Raw genomic sequence first — 22,251 nt, 5'->3', positions numbered from 1 at the left:
TTTTCATGATCTCAGCCCACAAAACGCTCATTTCAGATGTAGATATTTGTACTGGCTTTATTAAAAAAAACACAACAATCATTATAATAATTCGCGTTTGGTGGAGATATAGCGGGAAGGACACGTTAGGATGTTACATGTTTTAGCAGCCTATACAGCCTGAAGCTGCTATCATTCTGAAACGGATGATAACAATTAATCGAATCAATGTAATAAAACTATTCTACGGTGGTTTATATTAATTGTGAACAAAGAAATGGGATGCTCAGGTTGCCCATAACAACGCGGGGAGTGACTCATCCATGGCTGTATCTGTGACATCACATCAGGATCGTCATGTAGGCTATCTAATCTATCTATCGTCAAAACAAAACAATAAGGCGGCCATGGAACAAGGTGAAAACATGCAGCCACGGTGTATTATTTATTATATATAGTTCTCACCTTGTTTTTGAGCTGCAACAGTTACAGGCTATATAGCAGTGGTCCTTGAGGGGGTTCCAGGTGGTCCCCAGCTAAATGATGGAGAGTTGGTAACCAAAAATGAACCCTTATAGATCTTTAACTCGTGAGGGTGTAAAATGGAACCAAATGGGTACATTTGGTTTCATTGTACAACCTCAAGAGTTAAATGAACATCTGCGTTAACTAATTAGTTTACAAGAGGTCTACAGTACAGACTACACAGTTATAAATATGAGAATGTAGAAGAATTGTTATTTTGATCAACGTTGTTATCTCTTATGACTGTACCAACATCAATACAGCATGGAATTGTGGACAACATTTTATAGGTTTTAGGTCTGAAAGGATAGTTTTCATCAAATGGAGGTCCCGCGGCTCAGATGCCGAATAAATAATGGACCTTGATATAGTCGGTCGGATGGAAACATTGCATGTCCAAAACCGTTTGTTTTGTGTTTATCATTTTTTAAAATATTTAAACTAGTGAAAACAGCCGATCTACAAGCACACAAAGCCTGCACCACGAGGCTTTGTGTGCTTGTATCAGCTGTTTTCACTACTTTTGTGCGACGGCCTTGTGTGATGAAACTTGGAGATACAAGGTTTCTGCCCGACAGTGACGATATTGAAAACCATTATAGAGCTATTTTATTCCCGCTGGCCACCGATCTGTCAAACTATAAGAATAGGCTGCCTACATCTGGGCAGAATCTGCAGATTAAAACGCCCCAAAAAACTTGGCATTGTGTGTTTCCCCCCCTTTCCTCATCGTGCAGGTAATAGCCTTAAAATGCTGCATTTCCACCTCAAGTTGCCGGCGGGAGCCCTGCTCGCCTTCCTCCTCGCGTCCTCCGCCGTGCAGGGCGCGTCTCTGCCCCGCTACCACAGCAGGTTCCGCGGCGGCGGAGACACCGCTGCCGCCGCTGCCTACCCGCCGCCCAGCGCAGACATGCTGAAGGCGCTGGAGTACATCGAGAACCTGAAGCAGAAGAACGGGGCCAAAGCAGAGGCGGCGCCGCCGCCGGCGGATTACGACGAAGTGGACAAGATCCGCGTGCTGCTGCAGCTGGCCTCGATGCAGGACGAGGGGGCCGCGGACCCCCGCCAGTCCCCCCCGCCTCCCCCTCCTCCCCCCGTGCAGAGACAGGAGCTCCCGGCCGAGCAGCTGGTCAAAGTCCTGCTCAAGTCTCTCCAGGACCAGGTCGGGAGGGACGCCAGACCCGCGGCGGCAGCGCCGCCCGCCGGGAGCGACCGCCGCGCGCACAGCAGACACCGCACGGAGGAGACCGCCAGCCCCGTAAGTGCTATTATAGCCCAGTGTTTCTCAAACTTTGACATTTCAAGGTCTCCCCACTCTGACAGTGTAGGCTACAAATGTGTACATTGTCAGAGTTACAGACTTGACCCCCATAAAGGAACCCACAGAGTCCCTGGAATCCACAAATAGGCCTAGTGATGTATGGAGAGCCGAAACTGCCGAAAATAGAAATCAATAAATAAATGAAATAATACAGAATTAAATGCAAATATAAATACATAAATAGGCAAAGAAATATAAAAATAAATAATTCAATATTTTTTGCAATATTTTAAGTATTTATTTAAGTATTTGTCTATTTATTTATGTATTTATTTATATATTTATTCATGTAATTATTTATTTGTATATATGTTTATTCATTTCCTTATTTATTTATGTATTCATTAATTTTTGTATTCATTTATTTCGGCCTGTATTTCATGAACCGTATGTTAATGAGGGGGGCGGGGCATGTCTTGCCCATTCAGGCTTTAGCAATGAAATCCAGAGTGATCAAACCCAGAGGAGATATCAGTGTTAGGACCTTTTCAGAAAGAAGTGTACAGTTGAAACAGCTTGTTGCATTTTAATCGTTTGATTAATGCTAAAAAGTGCATGAGAGGAGATTACCATGTGCTGTCCTTGCTTATTGTAGCCTGAATCGCTCTGGATTAAGAGCGTCTGCTAAAATGCCTGAATTGTAAATTGCAGAGCGCGCCCCGAGGAGGAGGAGACTATGTCAACCTCCCCAGACCCCACAAGAAGTACCCGCTGATGTTCGAGGACGAGGAGAACCGCGACGCCTTCCGGCGGGCCACGGAGGACCTGGACGAGCAGTACACCCCGCAGAGCCTCGCCAACCTGCGCTCCATCTTCGACGAGCTGGGCCGCATGCCCACCACCACCACCAACGGCCAGAAGAGAGACGGATTTGGGGACGATGGTGGCGACAGCGACGAGGAAATGTTCAGCCTAAGGAACCTGGCCTATGAGGACGTGGCGGGAGGCGAGGACTGGGTCCCCGTGGAGGAGAGGATGGAGACGGAGGAGCTGGTCAACGGAAGCCACGACGAGTACGACAGGGATCTGACCGAGGGCGACCTGGAAGGCCTGGAGAAAGAGGAGATGCAGCGCCGGGCGAGCCAAGACGAAGAGGAGGCTGACGACGATACCAAACTGGTGGACTACTACCTGCTGAAGGTCAGTGGTGTGAAGTATATAGAGTTTCTTAAGTAGCCTACTGTAGCCTACTTAAAGTGCCAGTAGTAACAGCTTAAAGATGGGGTGCCATGATTTCCCCCCCCCCCCCCCCCCCCTTTAAAACATGATTATCTACTATTATGATTATACTAGGAGGAAGATTTTTTCTAAAAAAGTGTACAGAAAGAGTTAAAATTATGTTTTTATGTGGCCACACCCACCAGTTCATTGGTATGCATGGTTGTCATGGTGGGTGGTGACCCAGCTGAAGTTAGCCACACCCACGTATGTTGGGTGAATGGTAATTGGGTAGGGGTTGATTCTGTGATGTAATAAGTATCTGTGTTTTTGGACCAGCACGTTTGACCCCACAAGGTGGCAGCCTACAGCTAAAACCCAAATAGAAAGGCAATACATAATTGCTCATATCAACCACACCAGGGGGTCTAATTAAGTACTGTCAACCTCCCAGACACATGAAAACTAGAAAAAGTACAAAACTATGGCACCGCCTCTTTAATTGCCAGTGGTACAATTGATTGATTGAGGTATTTATTAGAAGTATTGCATAGGAAAGGGTACAGTTTCATGACAGTACAGTTCACTGATACAAGGTCAACTTAAAGGAAACTCTTATTTCCGTTGAGATACTTCTCTTTAACTCATATAACATTGAATGACAGACAGATATAACAGTACTATGCAGTAGATATCTTCAGCAAAAAAATAAACATTTGTAAACTAAAGAACAAAGTAGGCAATTTTTTTTTATAGTACTTGTGTTAGTACTTTAGGCTACTTGAGTAGGCCTATTTCCCATTTCAATACTTTTACTTCTAGTATTGTAATATTGTACTGTTTAGTCCACTACATTTATTTGAACACTTTGTTAGCCTATATAGATTTAGATTATTGTTACAAAACATACATCAACCACTTCAGCCTTACAGTATATACATTTCGGCCATTTGAAAATAGACGATCTACAAGCTCACAATGCGTAACGATGCTACGCATTGTGAGCTTGTAGATCTGTTATTTTCAAAAGACATTTGTACATTTGGAAATTTGAAGACATTCTGCATAATGAGTACTTTTACTTTTGGTACTTTAAGTCCATTTTTATATACTTTTGTAGCCTACTTTTACTCAAGCAAATTTTGAATTCCAGACTTTTACTTGTAACAGAGTATTTCTACATTGCAGTATCTACTTTTACTTAAGTAAAAAATAAAAAAACTTTTTCCACCACTTGCTAAAGGTTCTGGAGATGAGCGACCAGTCGCAGAAGAGGGGAGAGACCGGCGAGCAGAGGAAGAGACTCATCCGCCCTTCCCTCGTGGATCCCCGCACGGTGAAAGAGCTGCTGGAGCTCTCCTTGAAGCTCCACGTCCCGCCCCAGGACCTCATCGATCTGCTGATCACGGACGAGCTCAGGAAGCTGCACCGCCACGGCCCCCAGACATCCACCACTCACTTCAGGACCAGCGGCACCGGCCAAACGCCTAAGATCAGATACTACAGCAGGAGACTGCCGGTGAAGAGCAAAGTCGTCGCCGCCGCCCCCGAGGACCTGGACAGGGAGGACTTTCTGGACATCATCGGCGTGGAGACCATCAGCAACGAGTACCCGGTCAGGCAGAGACCCCTGAAGCCCGCTGCGTCCCCGGCCAGAGCGCCGGTGGTGCCCTCCGCCCCGGCTGCGAACGCAGTGGCCGCTCCAGCTAAGATCCCCTATCCCGCCGGTCGCAGGGAGAACTTGTTTTTGTCCGAACTCAACAAGATGCCTCTGAAGCGACAGGCAGATGGCGGCGACGACGACGACGACGACGTGGAAGACGAGGTGACAACGTACCTGGCGGCGAAGATCCTGACCGAGTATCCTCAGAGCAGCATCGCCAAGCGAGACACCCGTCAGGCCCAGTTCCCCTATGAGCTCTATGAGCAGGCTATGAAGGACTTGTTAGACCAGGCGGACACTGGCAATAAAGGCAAGGTTGCCAAGAGGGAAACTGAGAGCGCTCCAGAGGAGGAGGCCGAGGCGGTGGAACCCACAGAGACGCACGCAAACAACGAGATGGCTCTGAAGACCCCAGCCCCACAGACCACTGCAGACGAAGAGGAGAAAGAGCAAGAGCATCGCGCTAAACAGATTGCAGGAATGTAGTAACAAGACGACAACTAAATGTCCACTGATTAACCCAGTGGTTCTCAAACTTTGACATTTCAAGGTCTTCCCTTAACTCTGACAGTATACAAATGGATACACTGTCAGAGTTACAGACTTGTAAGGGTCAATGTAGACCCCTATAAAGGAACCTAGAGAATTCCGGAAATCCACTTTGAAAACCATTGGATTAACATGACTATGTTTATACTATCTATTAAAAAATAAAATAACAATAACCAGTCTGGTTGACGTGATCTAGTTTACATGACGAGTTTGTATATTGTATGGAATCTAGCCGGTATTCTCAATACCAATGTGCTGGGCTGACAACGAGTGTTTGTTGTGACTCGTGATATATTCAGGGTTTGTGGATTTAATGTTAAGATTATAGCCTATATTAAGATTATATTTAACCTATACTGATCTACAAAGCAGACCGTCGCCTGCCTTCCAACCCTTTCATAATACAAAGCTCTGTATTGTTGGCCTACCAGTTGTTGTGCTATGTTCATTTTTAAACCATTTTGTACGTGTTCAATAACATGTGATGAATCAAGAGATAAATAAAGTATCAGCTGTATTATTTTTCTTCTTGTCGCATGTGTTGCGTTATTACATCACTACACTGCAGACGCATAAAGGGTTTAGCCAGCAGCTATAGGCTAAGGCAGGGTTCCCCAATAGGCGGCCAATGGCCCGCGGGGGGCTATTGTCTGGCCTCCACCAACCCCAGTAATAATGGTGGTATAAGAGCAGCAACAACACTAGTATATCGTCATTGTCGGGTGGAAAACCCGTATCTCAAAATGTGTACGTTATTTCGCAAGGTAAAGCTCTGCTTCATCAAACAAGGCAGTTGCACAAAAGTAGTGAAAACAGCCGATCTACAAGCACACAAGGCCTCGCGGGGTGCGAGGCGTTGTGAGAGAGTTGTGTTTTAAATCATTTTTAAAATGATAAATGCAAAACGAACGGTTTTGGACATACAAGATTTTCACCGACAACGACGATATCTGAACTTTCGCTGGAGTAGCGGGAACGCCACCTCCGCCCCCTGCAATGTTGTGGCCCTCGGCTTGGTACCCTAGACATAATTTGGCCCTTGGGGAAAACTAATTGGGGAACCCTGGGCTAAGGTATTGTTCATTTAACTGAGGTCCATTTGGAACTTTCATGGTTAAATGAATTATATGCATGCAGTCAGTGTATTTCAGTGTATTTCAGCAATTTGATAGATCATAGTGATAAACAAAGGAATGCAATAAAATAAATATCAAAAAGTCAAAAAAATATTTATCAAAATACATTTTAATCATTTGCTGCAAATTCAGAAATTACATTTTGTATAGCCTACTAGTATATAAAACTATATCCACTCCCAACACTAACCGCATAAAGGTCAATGGTCCTTCAAGTTTATGAAAAACATCATCCACATCTAAAAAGCAAAAACAAATGAGCATATCTACACTTCCAATACATCTTAAATACAATATTTATATTAAAATATAAAAATCAACATGACTATAAATCTAAATGCCCTTCTTGATTATGTCCCTGATCTGCAGTAACTACTTCATTGATTCTGATCTGTAGTGTCATATTAAAGGACAACTTGTTTTTTTTACAAGGTTTCATATTTTAGATTGTAATTAGAGAAAAGTAAAAGTGAGTGTTAAAATGTTTTCATTTGCTTCGTTCTATTGTTTTATCGCGTTTACTGTGCTAAAATGTGGGGCATGCGTACAAGTGGCTAAATATGTCTTTTTAGACACAATAAGCCAGCAGTTTCTTTATTACTATTTACAGTAATACTTCTAGCCCCCTTAAGTCACATCCAACCATGAAAGGTAGCGTTGTATCTTGGGAATGGGCTTATTCTGTGTAAAATGACATATTTAGCCACTTGTACGCATGCCCCAACCACTGAAATAAGAATCTCTAAAACAATAGAAAGTAAATGAAATAATTTTAACACTCATCTTTTATATTCTTTAATTACAATCTAAAATATGAACCATTGTAGTAAAAAACGAAATTTGTCCTTTAAGCTTCATTCTATTTCCTTCATTTTGACAGAACTATGAATAAATATTCAAATCACAAGTTGCATTTAAAGTGACAGCAATGCTCCAGACAGGCAAATGAGCACACGTTTCCTTTTTTTGGGGGGGGTTTGGTTAAAAGTTCAGCTGGACAAAAGTAGAACCCGTTTTCCATTATTCAGAGCTTCTATGACTCATCCCTGCTGCGTTATTTTCTTTCCTGGCGTCAACGTCCTCTTTCTGCGAGCCTCAGAATGCAGGTTTGCTCATATACTCCTCCATGGTCTAGGAGGAAAAAAGAGCACAGAAAACAAAGAATTAAGTGTTCTGTTTCCTAATCCAAGGGTGGGAAGAAAAAACAACAAGAACATTTCCCAAGCTATACATCGTCACTGTCCGGCAGAAACCTTGTTTCAAATTTGCACGTTTCTTCATAAATTAAAGCCCTGCCTCATCATATAAGACTATTGCACAAAACGAGTGAAGATAGCAGATCTACAAGCACACAAAACCTTGTGGTGCAAGGCGTTGTGTGCTTATATATCGTCTATTTTCACTATTTATAAAAACGGTTTAGACATACAAGGTTTCCACCCGACATCAGCGATATACACACAGTCACACATGTCTGCAGACATTATTGAATGCAGAGAGAGCACTGACAAATGTTTTGTTTTTTGTAACTAACACACAAGCACAGCTTCTAACCTTTCTGTCCATATTCAAGGTCATCCAAACAGCTCCACCTCATACCATTCACTGTTGTCATTGTCATCCTGTTGTGATAATGGTGGAAAAATGAATGGGAGGCTAATACACTACACATTAAAATGAATGGGAGGCTAATACACTACACATTAACTCTACATCGCAAGGCTCAAGACACCTCTTTACCTCAGAAGCACATTGGGAGGGAGGGGGGTTGGTACAACAGACCTAGTAACAGACCCAATATTACCACTCAATAAACCCTATATATCAAGGGTCTTCAACAGGGGGTCTGGGACCCCTAGGAGGTCCTCAGAGTTACTGAAGGGGGTCCTCCAAATCTTTGTGTGATAGGAACCTTTTTTTTCTCCTAAGGTTGTGGGGGTCCCTGCTTCATCTCTTTCTCAACTAAGGGATCCTTGGCCTGAAATGTTGAAGACCCCTGTTATATAGCAAGTGTATATTAAGAGCGTAGAAAGTATCAGACCAAGTAAAGCAGGGCCGAGACATCTCTTTACCTCAAAAGCACAAGGGGGCGAGGTACAACAGACCCAGTATTACCACTCTTAAAATAAACACTATATACACTATATATACATACATATATATAAGTGTATATTAAGAGAGTAGAAAGTATCAGAAAGTCTAAAAGCTACTAAAAGTTTCAGGGAGATCTGTCTCTCACTCGCATTAACATTGGTGCAGAGAGAGAGAGGAGGTAAAGTGAGACAACAATACAGACAAAACGCCCAGAGACAGAGAGAGGGGGTTCTATTAATAAATAGTAGTCCCTACTCCCTGCCGATTAGGGTCATCCAAACAAGTCTATTAGCTCGCACTGACAAAAAAAAGAAGAGAAACCAGGGGAATCAGCACCGCCACTGTTGTTAATTGGACTCATTATGACACCGACTTGTGGGCAGCATTTGCAATCCATCATGCTCACACTCAAACACAAAAAGACAAAGTCTTCACGAGGAGGCAAAGTGGAAGCATTAATTATTATAATGAAGATACAGTATATACAGTATACAGTACAGTATGTATGTTTTATTTCACGTATATACACAATAAAATATAAATGCACACACACGCACACATATTGGGCTCTATTTTCCATGCCATGCAATGTTTTACTATTTTGAAAAACATCTTTAAATATTTCAAATAGCTGATCTACAAGCTCACAACGTGTCGATGTAGATTGGCTATTTGAAGTATCTTAAAATATTTTTCAAAATAGTAAAAAAATGCAAAGAAGTTTAGGGATAAGAGGTAAGGCATGGACGGAAATGTAGCTCATTGTCTCTGTCGGGTGGAATCCTACTTATCCTACTTTTCAGGATTCAAATTCAAACTAATGGTGAAAAACACACTGCTCAGGTGTTGGGAGTCAAAATGAAGCCAGATGAACAAAGAGAGCCTCCGTACAATCAAAGCTATGCAAAATCAAATTTGTTTTTATATTTATTTTTATTAGACCGCAGATCCACAAGCTCAAAACAAGTGCTTTGAGCTTGTAGATCTGCTATTTTGGATAACTTTGTGTAACACTGTACTATGATCAAGTAGGGCATTCATTTATGAAAAAAATATATATATGGAGATAAGGGGTTTCTGCCCGACAGCCACGATATTATGGCTGTTAACTCAGTTACTGCCAATTAAATATGCCCTCGAGTGGCATTATTGCCATAAAATCTCCATAGACTCCCATGTAATTTATAGTGCACAGATCATGCACGCCCATGCACAGATCATGCACCATGTTTGTGCAGGCTGTTCACAGCTTTCAAACAAAAAAAAAAGATTGGAAATCCGTTCAGGCATTCTTGAGATAATAGCCATTATGTTTTACATTATGTAAGCAAAGATGGCTGCCCTGTATGAAAGATGGGGTTGTATGGGGGGTGGAACATGCAAAATCGCGATTGAAATCATGTTTACTAGATTTAATGGGGTCCAAAAAAATCTTTTTTTATTTTATTTTAAAAAATCAAAAAAAAAATTTTTTTTGTTTGTTTTTTTTTCTAAGTAAAAGTCGCCAAAAGTCGTCTGGCAGGGAAGTCCATAGTGAGAAAGTTGATCTAAAAGTCGTTTGGCACTGTATTATTACGTATATATATATATAATTCTTACTTAATAATACCACTTATTACACAAATACTAATGTCTAGTTGAGTATGTGGCAAAATCTCGATATTTCGATGGCCTGTTGTTTGGATGTCCCAGTAGTCCGGTAAGGGTTAGGTTTAGGGTTAATGTTAGGGTTTAGGCTTTGGGTTAGCATTCACCAATGTCGGCAGGTTAGCGTTCACCAGCGTCGGCAGGTTAGTGTTCACCCGCGTCGGCAGGTTAGCATCAGACTACTGGGGCCTCGAAACAACGGGACATCGGAATATCCATACGCGCCCAAGCACGTACCCAGACATGCATGTGTGTGTGAATGTGTGCATGGCAGGCGTGCAGTCTGTGCATGCATTTCATGTGTACCTCCTGCAGCATGTCCGAGGCCTCGATGGAGCGGGCCACGATCTGTTTGGAGGTCTCCTGGATCTCCCCTCCCATCAGGAACTCGTCCAGGATAAAGTAGGCCTTCTCAAAGTTAAATATTAAGTCCAGCTCACACACCTGAGTGGAGGTATGGCGAATGATGACTCAGGGAGAAGCAACAGACAACATACTGCACACTATGCATGTACTGTGAATAGTAATGTACATTTTATTATCGAGTTTTACAAAACAGTCACATATAAAAAGTGTACAATATATTACTAAATCGACAACAATAGGATTCAAAGTATGGCATATAAAAAAGTAGGTAAACCTTTGTGTCCGACCAATATAGGAGGAAAGGAAGGGAAGTTCGCACACTGTAGCTCCTAGTAGATAAATCCATCCAACCAAAAACAGCTGATACCTGCTTATACTGATCACAAGCCTATCACAGAATTGTATATTGGAACTCTTTTTAACCCATTAAGACCGGGAACGTATCTTTGTTACGTTTTTCACCCCTTTAACCATTATTTTATGCCTTAACTCTTAAAAAAATAGCAGATATACAAGCTCACAGTTGAGTTGACATTAAAAAGTTGGAGCACCACGGATCATAGAAACATTTTTCAGAAAAAAAGTGGTAGGATTTAGAAGACATTTTTTAGTTATTTATCAGGCCTAAATGGTCAGGCTCTATATGGGGGGAAAACTTACATTGCCAAAGTATTTGTCCAGCAGCTCCACGTATCGATGCAGCACCTCCAGACCTAACAGCTCATTCTCCTGGTCCTCCAGAGCCAGGCAGAAATACAAGCTAGCATACCTGGAGAGATGGAGGACACATGGTTCCTTGTTGGTTCCTTGTGTACTGGTATAAGGCAGATGCCAAATTTGCCAATACTTTTGTACATTTTGAATTTGGGACTGAAAGTAGATCTGCGTGGCAGTATTGATACTTTTACGTACCGACCCAATGTGACATACCCGTAGCTCTGTTTACACAATGCTGTACCACCTCCACCTGTATATATTATGTTCCCCATTTTCAACAGTTTTAATTATATTTTGACGCTTGCTTTGGCAACGTAAATGTATGTTTTCTCATGCCAATAAAGCTGTGTGTGTGTGTGTGTGTGTGTGTGTGTGTGCGTGCGTGCGTGCGTGCGTGCGTGCGTGCGTGCGTGTCAGTATGTAAGGGGGAGTCAGTACTCGCCTCTTGTAAACAACCTTCAGGTCCTTCCAGTGCAGGAAGTTACAGGAGCGAGGCTTCCTGGCCAGCACCAGGGCCGTCATGTCCCTGATGATCTTCTTCTTCTCGCGCTCCGGTGTGGGCGTGAACCACTTCTGGAGCCGCAGCCTCCCCTGGCGACTGAACAGCAGCAAGAAGCGCATCTGGGAAGAAGCGCATCGGGAATCAGACGCGTGGTTATTAACCCATTTAGGCCTGGGATTATTGAATGCTTTAACCAGTGAAAAATAGCAGATATACAAGCTCACAGCGCGGCACCGAGTGCCGCGCTGCGAGCTTGTAGATCTGCTATTTTTGGAAAAAGTCGTAGAAATGTGTGAAAATATTTGAATACATGTATTTTCAAAGCGAACGTTTGTAACTCAAATTTTGCTTCTTGGGGGTCCCTGGAACTAAATATTTTGAGATGGGGTCTCAAAATACATATAATTTTGGGGGTCCTTCACATGAAAAGGTTTGAGAACCACTGACGTAGTAGTCTCTCAAGAACAGACTAACTGAGCTCCATTTCAGTGAAAAGGACCTTTTCTTTGACTATGGCTGACCATATTGCTGATTATAGAAACGGGTCAAAATTATAATTTTCACGATTTTTCAAAAATAGCAGATCTACAAGCTCGCAGCGCGGCACTCGGTGCCGCGCTGTGAGCTTGTATATCTGCTATTTTTCAATAGTTAAAGCATAAAATAATGATACACAAAATGTGTACCCGTTCTTCTAATGTGTTAAATCGGGACGACTTTATTGTCACATCACTGCAGGGGTCATCGCCATGCTGGCTTGTGGCGGACATTTTTGTAAAAAATCAAATTTTGCCATGGACATGCAAAATGAGTAGACATATTTTTACCAGAAGTTCAGAAACACATAAAGAGATAGCCCTGAATGACAGGTCTGTAACTGAGAGTGTACAAATGGAACCAAATATAAGGGTCCATTTGGTTCCATTTTTACCCTCTCAGAGTTAAGGGGGTCTTTTGCAAATAAAACAGTTCACCCTTTGTCAAGTCCTTCCAGTTGTCCATACGCACCCATTGGTTGCTGTGTCTTGGTGGGACAAAAGTCCTTTCGATCCATCCACTACCATTAAAATTCAGTTGCTTCTTATTGTTATTTTGTGTATTCAATTCTCATTTTAAACTTGGTTTCAGTAAACAAGAGCCTCGGCTCTCGGGTTCAGTATAGTGACTGGGCAGGTTTTTAAGTGTTTTTATTTCTCCAAAAATGATGTTTTAGCAAATTCAACATAAAAAAGGCGGAACCAGGACAGGACAAGGAAGAAAGAGCCTGCTGGTTGGTCAGTCAGGGACCAACCAGAAGGCTGACAAAGGGTGAATTGAGAACCACTAGTACTAGTTGGACTCCTAAGATGCCATAGTGTTATAACTGGAGGCTTGACATTCAGTAATTGGGTCTTATAAAATGGTGTGTAAAAAAACAAATAAAAAATGTGCCACGACCAAGTCTTTGCCACGGACACATTGATGACCCCTGCATCACAGCTTTACAGGTGTAAAGAAGTGGGTGACATTAAATGTTGTTTTCAGAAAGACAAAAGAAAAGAAGAAGATGAGAGGCAAAAATCAAAGTCACATTAACTACCTACATGTACTATTTATGCCCATGTACCACTGTACTGGTACATGAACCAGCAGGTGCAGAGTATGTACGTGAGGTCAGACATAAGGTGAATCTGACGAAAGGAGACGTCACATGGTCAGCGGAGCGAAAAGGGACCGCAGATGAGATGAGGGAACCAGGGAGTGGGGGATGCATTTATTATTAGTTAGAAACAAGGGGGTAATGTATGTGTCTGCACGAAGACAGACAGACATGCACGTGCACGCGCGCATGCACACTCACACACACACACACACACACACAGGGCCTGAGTGTGAGTCAGTTGTTCTACGGGCCATTATTAACTCTCTCCCCCCTGGGGTGAAAAGAGGGGGGTCTTTATCGTTGGTGTGTACAGTTCATTAACGAATAACTTCTCAGAGCAGAGCGACAAGACAAAGAAACAGGGGAGGGGAGTGGGGGGTTAGAGGGAAAAATATCAGACGTGGTCAGTGGAAGACTGAGGGAAATGTGTGGCGTTTCCTTTTCCATTTTCAATAGAGGTGAGGAGGAGTCGCGTTACAGTGTTTAAAGAGTGGGTTTCCTAGCTTTGTTGAGCTACATGTCAAAACAGAGGCTCTACATTAGCAACCGCTGCCACACAACTTCCGTAAGGCTTCCCTCAGCTCTTCCTCTCATTGTTGACATTAGAGAGCCCTGAGATGATCAAAATATAATGCAAGCGATTCAGTGACACAGTGAGTTCATGTCAGTTGTTTAATTGAGTGTGTTCATTTAATGATGAGTTTTCTTAGACCTGTTCAACTGCAGAAAATTGGAGATATCGGTCAAATATCCCAGACAACAACATAATTTAAACATGATAATAATAGCATCTTTCTGTGGGCAGTTCAGTCTTATACTCTTGCCCCAATAGGTTTATTATTATGGTAGAAAACACAACACAATGACAGAGCCCCCATCACAGATAGATGACAATGGTGATGCTGCAGGCAGCTATATCCTGTATCAGCAATGGTGTAAAGTAACTAAGTATGTTTACTTAATAATTACTGTACTTTTTGAGGTATTTGTGCTTGAGTATTTATATTTTCCAATACTTTTACTTCTACCCACTACACTATATTGTACTTTTACTCCACTGTACCTTTATTCCACTGCATTTATTTGAACTATAGTTAGCCAACTACTTTGTAGATTTTGATTAGTATAACATACATTAGCCACTTCAGCCCTAAATACATTTCCTCCATTTGAAAATAACCGATTTACAAGCTCCCAATGCGTCACATTGTGAGCCGCCTGTAGATCTGCTATTTTCAAAAGATCTTTTATACAAGTTTTTAAACAAAGTTTTAATAGATTTGAAAACTTGTGAAATGGGACATTCTGCATAATGAGTACCTAATTTCTTTGGGTACTTTAAGTACATTTTATACCAATATTTTGTACTTTTACTCAATACAATTTTGAAATCCAGACTTTTACAAGTAACAGAGAGTATTTCTACTTTGCAGTATTGATACTTTTACTTAAGTAAAACATTGTGAGTACTTTTTCAACCACTTTGGTATCAGCCTGGTAGGCAAATGATCTGGTAAAGCATCAAACTGCCACTAGGGCATGCTGGCTGGAAAGTGACTCAACCTGTTCTACAGTCAGGAAATATACACCTGTTACTTCCGACTGACTGTAGCTTAAATGAATACAGTGTACAGAACACAAAAACACACAACAATGCATCTTAATGCAGATATGGCACAATCCATCATACAGACAGTACACGAGAAGCATCAATAGCTATGTGTATACTAATATCTATGTAGTTAGTATGCCACTGTTTAGGCTACAAGGCTAGTGGATAGCCTACCTGTCAACGCCATACAGGTGAGCACAGTATTGTCACCGACAACAAAGACTGATCATAAAGTAAGTCAAGCAAAAGAATCACCTAACAAAGAGACATCAACTCACCATTTTGACACCGGGCCGATCTCTACAAGTTATATTACAGCCAGATAATAATGAAACACTGTCTCCAACCCTTACAACGGGTTACGGGTCAAATAGTCCCGTTCTGCTGGGTCAACCACAGTGACATAGTGAGCGTTGCCCTGCAGAGTCAGCTCCAATGTACAAGTTTGTGTAAACTCCTCCCTCCTGCTCTCCACTCCACTGGAGCCCATGGAGGCGTCACTAGCGCTTAACTCCTGGATTGGTCATTGATTTGTTTTATTGATGAAGCAAAAAAAAGCAAAACAAAAAAAACACTCTTTTCTTTTAATTTTTAAATTGAACTTTTGTCTTTCAAAAAATTTAAATAAGCCGTCTAAACTAAATTGCCTAAATAGGCCTATCCAATTTAGCAAATCAGAGAACAGATTTTGTAGTTTTTAGGTGCCTTCTTAGGTCTAAGAGAGAGGCACAGCCTATTAAGACACAAATATTATTTGATGATGCCTAGTGTTTAATGTTTATGCCCATTAGGCCTATGTTATAACCTCTAAGCTTAATGTTGTAATATTCCCATTTACCTTTCTCTGCTAATTTAGGCACATTGACTTGTTAATTTAAAACAAAGTGTTAAATATGATTGACCCACACACAGTCCACAATCGTGATGAATGAAAGAACTATAGCAGCCCAAATAAGGTTCCCAGTTGGTGGTAGATTAATCATGAGTTATAGCCTACTGTAAATCTCACTGTTATTCCAGTGCACGTCGGCAGGGAGCAGTCGGGTCTTCATGTGATACCAATCTCACCCACAATGGTTAGCCTACTGGTGAACTGCAAGCTGATCTGATGGTCACCCCCACTGCCCACACACCACCGTGTCCACACTGTGAAAGAAAGACCTCTTCAGGGATTTCACATATCATGGACATTTTGGAAAGCAAAATGTCTCAATATCGCAATGTCATGTGGTTTTTGAAAGGAATCCACGAATACTCCAGGTCAGTCACAATTTCTATGCATTTATATTTTTGTTTGTTTGATAGTCTATTTTATTTTTTACTTTCTACAACTGGACAACTTTAAGATGTGCTCGTGATTTTGTACAACAATCTCGTTTTTAAGTTATTTCATTTTTGAAAATGGGAACTATTGGCCTAAATTATCAATATGCCCTTGTAAAAGAATAGCAAATGTTCTGAGCAGGCTAGCAGCACTGTACAGAAGCCTACTTGGCATCAAGACACACACACACACACACACACACACACACACACACACACACACACACACACGCACGCACGCACACACGCGCGCGCGTGCACACACACACACACACACACACACACACACACACACACACACACACACACACACACACACACACACACACACACACACACACACACACAACGCCTTTTCACTAATACAATAGGTCCACTGTCAGATGAAGTGCCTAGTCATCAGTGTTACAGTCACATCAATAGCTGATACATTTTATGAGAGCTCAATTCTGGAGAATGAAAAACTATAGCCTATACTAGGTTAGTGGTCATTCAAGTCAAGGACCCCTAAATTGAGACCCCCAGAAGAGAAGATTTACCATGTATGTTTTTAAAAAATAAAATATTTTCAAAAATTGCAGATGTACAAGCGTGTAGATCTATTTTTTAATAGCCAACATATAAATGGATAAAGTGGCATGGTTAAATGTTTATGGTTTATGTTAACTACTTTTGCCAGAGACCCCCTGGAACCTCCCTAAGGACCCCTGGGGGTCCCCTGGCTCCACTTTGTGAACCAATGTAGGCTATAGGTGGTTTTAAACAATAATCCCGTCTGTGATCATTAAGTTCATAGTTACTACATAAAAACATTTTTTCAAGCTTTGAGGCACAAACATATTGGTTTACGGTCTTTGTGTGCCCACAGAAATGGATATGAGATAGCGTCTAAAAGCTTTGTGGCCCAGGACCTAGATGTATCCGTGGTGGGAAGGTCCTTCATGATCACTGGAGCCAACAGCGGAATTGGCAAAGCAACTGCCATGGCCATAGCAAAGAAAGGTGCAATGAATATGTATGTACATGATAATGCCAGAACGCTGTGTTGCTGTCATTGCTTCTGTAAAGAATAGACCAGGACAACCAAAGACCAGGACAACATTCCCAATAATAGTTTTTTATTATTGCACAAAATTACACAATAAAGTCTCTTGGACTTTATTGTGTAATTCAGCACCCAGTTTATGAGTTGTTATTATGAGGGTAGAGCACTTAATCCTTGTGTAAAGAATAAACAAACACGTCTCCTACTTTGTTTCCAGGTGGCACGGTCCATATGGTATGTAGGAACAAAGACACAGCTGAGGCAGCCAGGGCGGACATTGTCAGCGAGTCTGGGAACACAGTGAGTGAGTGAATGAGTGAGAATTAAGCAGAAGGAAAATACAGTGAATTATTGCTTGGAGAAAAAAATAGATCAGGGATGTCCAAACATTTTTCAAAGGGGCCACATTAGAAAATATTAAAACACCCAAGGGCCAACTATATCTCCTGGCAAAATGTACTTTCGGTCGGACCATAACAAAGTCACACACGGTACATGCATATCCATCGCAATTACAAATGTTATTTAACTATCATCATCAATATTTAATATCAATGGTCTTTTGTCAGGTGTGTGCTCTGAACAAAACACAAATAACTCACATTACCAAATGTAACCAGGCGTGCAAGGTAAAGAATACAACAAAATAGCCTTTCTTTGACCCCTTCAGAATGAGACAACAGGGAACAAGGAATCCTGACAAATTATACTATACAATATTATTGTTTGACGGTGCTGGCGGGCAGTTTATAATACAATTTAGGAATGAACCTGCGGGCTGTATAACTTGTGTCATCGGGCCACATTTGGCCCCCGGGCCTCACATTGGACACCCCTGAAATAGACAGTGATGATTATTTGATCTCGTTTCTCCAGGAGGTACATGTGCATATTCTGGACATGTCAGAGACATTCAAGGTATGGGAGTTTGCAGAGGCCTTCAAGAAGCAATATTCATCCTTGAACGTTTTGGTAGGCTTCAGCTATTCCCTTGACCCCTTTACTCTACTACTAGAAAATCCATCTTTACAATGCCTTTGTTGTTATTTGTTAATGTTCATTGTTTGTGCGTTGTGTGTGTCAGATAAACAATGCAGGGTGTATGGTAAACAAGCGAGAGGTGAATTCTGAAGGATTAGAGAAGAACTTTGCGACCAACACTCTAGGTAAAGTCTCTACTTTCAGTTGGCACAACCTGCTTGTTTTGTATAGAATTTGACTTATTTCTCCATTCCCTTCAGGCGTGTATGTCCTCACCCAGAGCCTTATACCACTTATAGAGAAGAGCCACGATCCGAGGGTGGTGGGTTCATTTTCTCTCTCTCTCTCACACGCACGCACGCACACACACACACCATCTTCTCATGGGTGGTGGGTTCATTTTCTCTCTCACTCTCTCTCTCTCACACACACACACACACACACACACACAATCTTCTCATCTGCATCAACGAGACGGTATAATGCCACGTTTGTTTGCTTTGCAGCGAGGATTCTCTATCCTCTCACTGCTTTTCTCCCTGCATGCTTGTCAGATTACGGTGTCATCAGGGGGCATGCTGGTCCAGAAGCTCAAAACGGATGACCTCCAGTCAACGAGGGGATACTTTGATACCACCATGGTCTATGCTCAGAACAAGGTACTGAAGAAGTGTGATACTGATACATGTTATTATAGAGAAGTGGTGATAAGGGAATTAGCTCAATATGAAAAATGACATTAATATTGAAATCTTTGGGTTTGTGTCAACTTTCCACACTGACTATATAATTTAAAGTTATTAAAATAATGTTGCAACCACAGAATAGGGTATGATATAGAATGATATTGAGTTGGTGGCTGTCTGTGGTGATAACGTGCTCTTTGCTCCCAGAGACAGCAGGTGGTGCTGACAGAGCAGTGGGCCAAAGCCAACCCTGCCATCCACTTTTCTGCCATGCACCCTGGCTGGGTTGATACACCAGGTACTATTTCCTTTGATTCACAATCGTTAATTATAATAAACGTACACACACACACACACACACACACACACACACACATACCAATAAGTGTCCCATCTCCTGATTTACTCCCTTGTACGTGTAGCGGTTTCTACATCCATGCCCCAGTTCCACCAGAAGATGGGGGGCCGTCTGCGCACTGCAGAGCAGGGAGCCGATACTGTAGTGTGGTTGGCATTAGCTAGGGTTGCAGCCATAACCCCCAGTGGACAGTTCTATCAAGGTGGGTCATATGAAATCGGACCACTTCTTTAGTATACTAGACGCCTGAAAGGCCACCTTTTCAATGCTATTCATATATGGGGATCTAGAACTTTTCAAACCCTGGATCCTTTGATTTAGTAAAATGTCTGTGGGACATACAGTAGCTTCCATTGTCATACATGTTTCCATATCATATAGCACCTGTTTGTAGAGAGTAGTGAAAACTTGTTTTTCTAATCACGCCGACTTCTACTACACAACATATAGTGAAATGGATCCCCTGCAGTCCCTGAACACTGACCAGCTCTGACCTGTAATGTCCATATCAGCTGTACACTGCTGTCCAACTGCTTTCATATCAGTTATACAGACTGCATGCCTGTGTTTTCCAGATCGACAGGCTGTTCCAACCCACCTGCCGCTGGCTTGGACCAACAGTTCTACTGAAGAGATCCACAACTTCATGGCCCAGTTGGAAAAGCTGGCCGATGTAGCCCGGTGTCAAGCTGATACACAAGCCAGTGATGGCCTGGATTTGACTTTGGCTACACCTCAAATGTAGCCAAGTGTGATTTATATCATGATGTGACGTGAAACACATTTTAACCGTAGTCAAGATACATTTGACATTGGTCCTCAGGGCTTTTAAGCCGTGACATCATTTTGTAGGCAGAGGAGAACTCTGCCCCCAGAGCATTTTCTGTCCCTCGCTATTTCAACAGATCCGAGACAAAAACAACGACTAAAGTATAATTCTAACACTTTCCTTTCAACAACAAAGAGAAGAAAAATGTGTAAATAGTAAAAAGATTCACGGAAACTGGGGGCAGAAATTCTCCTCTGCCTACAAAATGATGTCATACTTAACAGCCTGATTATTCATTGGTATCCATGGTATTCTAGAAGGGTTTCTCAAAAGATTTCATTTCAAGGACCCGGGTTTAACCCATTTAGAACGGGTACACATTTTGTGTATCATTATTTTATGCTTTAACTATTGAAAAATAGCAGATATACAAGCTCACAGCGCGGCACCGAGTGCCGCGCTGCGAGCTCGTAGATCTGCTATTTTTGAAAAGTCGTGACCATTAGAATTTTGACCCGATTCTATAAGTGTCTTTTGAATCCATCTAATTCTAGGCCTAAATGGTTTAATATGCATTAGGCCACGGACCCCGTTTGGAATATGTGTTCATCTCTGGGAACCCAATGTGCACTGTGAAATCCTGTTTAATTTAACTCCGACAGTGTATACATGGAAGCAATTTCCTTCCATGTACACTGTTGGGAGTTACAGACCCGTAACGGTCTATTTGGTTCCTAACTATTAATCATTTAGCTTTTCACCTTACACAGCCTAACCTCCGACCAATGCTCTCCAAGCCATTTAATAAGTCAGACTGACTTGGTTTCAAGCGGGTGTCGAGCACCAAAAATACTACTACAACCTCACAACACATCGCATTGTGAGCTTGTGTATCCATTTTCGGTGTGCGACACGATGTGCAACCAAGTACAACTCCGGCTTTAGTCACATCCGCGGCCTGCAATTCCTTAACAGTGTATAGCTCAACTTTGAGTGTAGATGTGCATCCTATATATAAGCATAAATACCTTTTGTCACCAGCCTCGTCAACTGGACTGTTTTGTGTACTATTCAGTGTTGCCCGTCATACTACTGCTTCTCAACATACTGATAAATACATTTGCATCATCCCTCCAGAATGTTTTAAAAGTTGATTTCCGAGTCATGGCCCGCAGAAGCAAAACAAATGTTAATGTTAGAAAGGATGACTGTGTGGGAGACAGCAGCACTGACGCACCAGCTTACATCAGACACAGTACCTTGGTAACTAAATTGGGTGCATAAGTGAACACCGGTGATTTGTATACAGCGATTGGACGTCACACTACACAGTCTGCTCTATTGTGTGGTTGTAATGGTAATCATAATTGCATGAACAAGGGACATATCACTTGTCTCTTAACCCATTTAGATCCGAGGCCGATTCTAAAAGCGCCTTCTAAATCCTGACTTAAGTTTTCTGGAAAATCTTAAATATTTATTCAAATACATAAAAAAAAAAGAATGTTGCTTTAACTGTATACATTGGTGTTCCAGGTCTAAATGGGTTGAGGGGTATTTCAGTATAAAACACTCCTGGGGTCATTTGGTCACTTTTGTTTGCACCCGACAGTCGCTCGATTCAATATTTAGACATTTTGTATTTTATGTCCCCAACCTCCTAAACAAGTCCATTGAACTTCAAAGTAGACTCATTTAAAACACATCCCTAGTACTGGTAACTGATATTGTCGTTCTAATGTGTGAGAGGGTCATGTTTTTTTTCGTTTTTTTTTTTTTCATTCATTTAAGGTTTTCACATATTTCACACTATTAGGACTAGATCAGTCACCAGAACCAGGAACGTGTTTTCAACGATTCTATCATAGTTAAATTTTGTTCAATGGGCTTAAACAGGAGGTGCGTCTGATCTAATGAACATCTAAATATCTAATCATCTAATCAAGCAACTTATAAAACTGTGGGTGCACACAATAGCCCCAGTACTTTAACATGACCTCAGAAGTCTTTTAAAGTTGAATACACCAAGACTGACTGCATCACTCACCAAAAAAACAGATTGTTCACAATCCGTTTGTTGTTTTGTTTGTTATTTTGTGTCATACCACAAACTATAAATGAAGCTTTACAGCGTTAGAAGGGACCAGGATGTTAAGACTCGATGATCGGTGGTGG

General features: G+C 41.8%; 3 protein-coding genes across 4 annotated transcripts; 2 read left to right on the top strand and 1 right to left on the bottom strand.

The window, feature by feature from the left end:
• Window positions 1–1,255: 1,255 nt before the first annotated feature.
• On the top strand, window positions 1,256–5,132 carry scg2b (secretogranin II b; the record flags this gene model as incomplete). Its single annotated transcript, XM_080725850.1, has 3 exons — window positions 1,256–1,762; window positions 2,477–2,965; window positions 4,227–5,132. 3 exons carry the CDS (start codon window positions 1,256–1,258, stop codon window positions 5,130–5,132), a joined length of 1,902 nt encoding a protein of 633 aa, XP_080581976.1.
• A 2,178-nt stretch (window positions 5,133–7,310) lies between these two features.
• On the bottom strand, window positions 7,311–15,333 carry LOC308284565 (AP-1 complex subunit sigma-3-like). 2 transcript variants are annotated; one of them, XM_080725223.1, is made up of 6 exons: window positions 15,193–15,333; window positions 11,601–11,779; window positions 11,102–11,210; window positions 10,382–10,519; window positions 7,889–7,956; window positions 7,311–7,465 (listed from the first exon to the last, which is right to left on the bottom strand). In XM_080725223.1, the coding sequence occupies exons 1-5, from the start codon at window positions 15,193–15,195 to the stop codon at window positions 7,909–7,911; spliced, it is 477 nt and encodes a 158-aa protein (XP_080581349.1). In that variant the 5' UTR covers window positions 15,196–15,333; the 3' UTR covers window positions 7,311–7,465; window positions 7,889–7,908. The 2 variants fall into 2 exon arrangements, with proteins under 2 accessions (XP_080581349.1, XP_080581350.1); XM_080725224.1 differs by lacking the exon at window positions 7,889–7,956.
• A 715-nt stretch (window positions 15,334–16,048) lies between these two features.
• dhrs12lb (dehydrogenase/reductase (SDR family) member 12-like b) lies at window positions 16,049–20,429 on the top strand. The gene is made up of 10 exons (XM_080726563.1): window positions 16,049–16,174; window positions 17,106–17,239; window positions 17,500–17,582; window positions 18,159–18,254; window positions 18,367–18,448; window positions 18,524–18,585; window positions 18,818–18,922; window positions 19,157–19,247; window positions 19,372–19,509; window positions 19,883–20,429. Exons 1-10 carry the CDS (start codon window positions 16,098–16,100, stop codon window positions 20,050–20,052), a joined length of 1,038 nt encoding a protein of 345 aa, XP_080582689.1. The 5' UTR covers window positions 16,049–16,097; the 3' UTR covers window positions 20,053–20,429.
• Window positions 20,430–22,251: the final 1,822 nt, after the last annotated feature.

The sequence above is a fragment of the Nannobrachium achirus genome (genome assembly GCF_963921795.1).
Source record: "Nannobrachium achirus genome assembly, chromosome: 5".
NCBI classification, from domain to species: Eukaryota; Metazoa; Chordata; class Actinopteri; order Myctophiformes; family Myctophidae; genus Nannobrachium; species Nannobrachium achirus.
Note: the sequence above shows the minus strand (reverse complement) of the source record. Positions and strands in the feature narration are given on the sequence as shown.

What these genes read in the sequence shown, in the direction of transcription:
- dhrs12lb (XM_080726563.1), top strand. Translation starts at nt 16,098, where the DNA reads ATGGACATTTTGGAAAGCAAAATGTCTCAATATCGCAATGTCATGTGG. An exon ending in ATTCATCCTTGAACGTTTTG is followed by an intron (nt 18,255 to 18,366) that starts GTAGGCTTCAGC and finishes TGTGTGTGTCAG; the next exon opens with ATAAACAATGCAGGGTGTAT. An exon ending in AGAGCCACGATCCGAGGGTG is followed by an intron (nt 18,586 to 18,817) that starts GTGGGTTCATTT and finishes CATGCTTGTCAG; the next exon opens with ATTACGGTGTCATCAGGGGG.
- LOC308284565 (XM_080725223.1), bottom strand. An exon ending in CTGAAGGTTGTTTACAAGAG is followed by an intron (nt 11,211 to 11,600) that starts GCGAGTACTGAC and finishes CCATCTCTCCAG; the next exon opens with GTATGCTAGCTTGTATTTCT. An exon ending in CCTCGGACATGCTGCAGGAG is followed by an intron (nt 7,957 to 10,381) that starts GTACACATGAAA and finishes TTATCACAACAG; the next exon opens with GATGACAATGACAACAGTGA.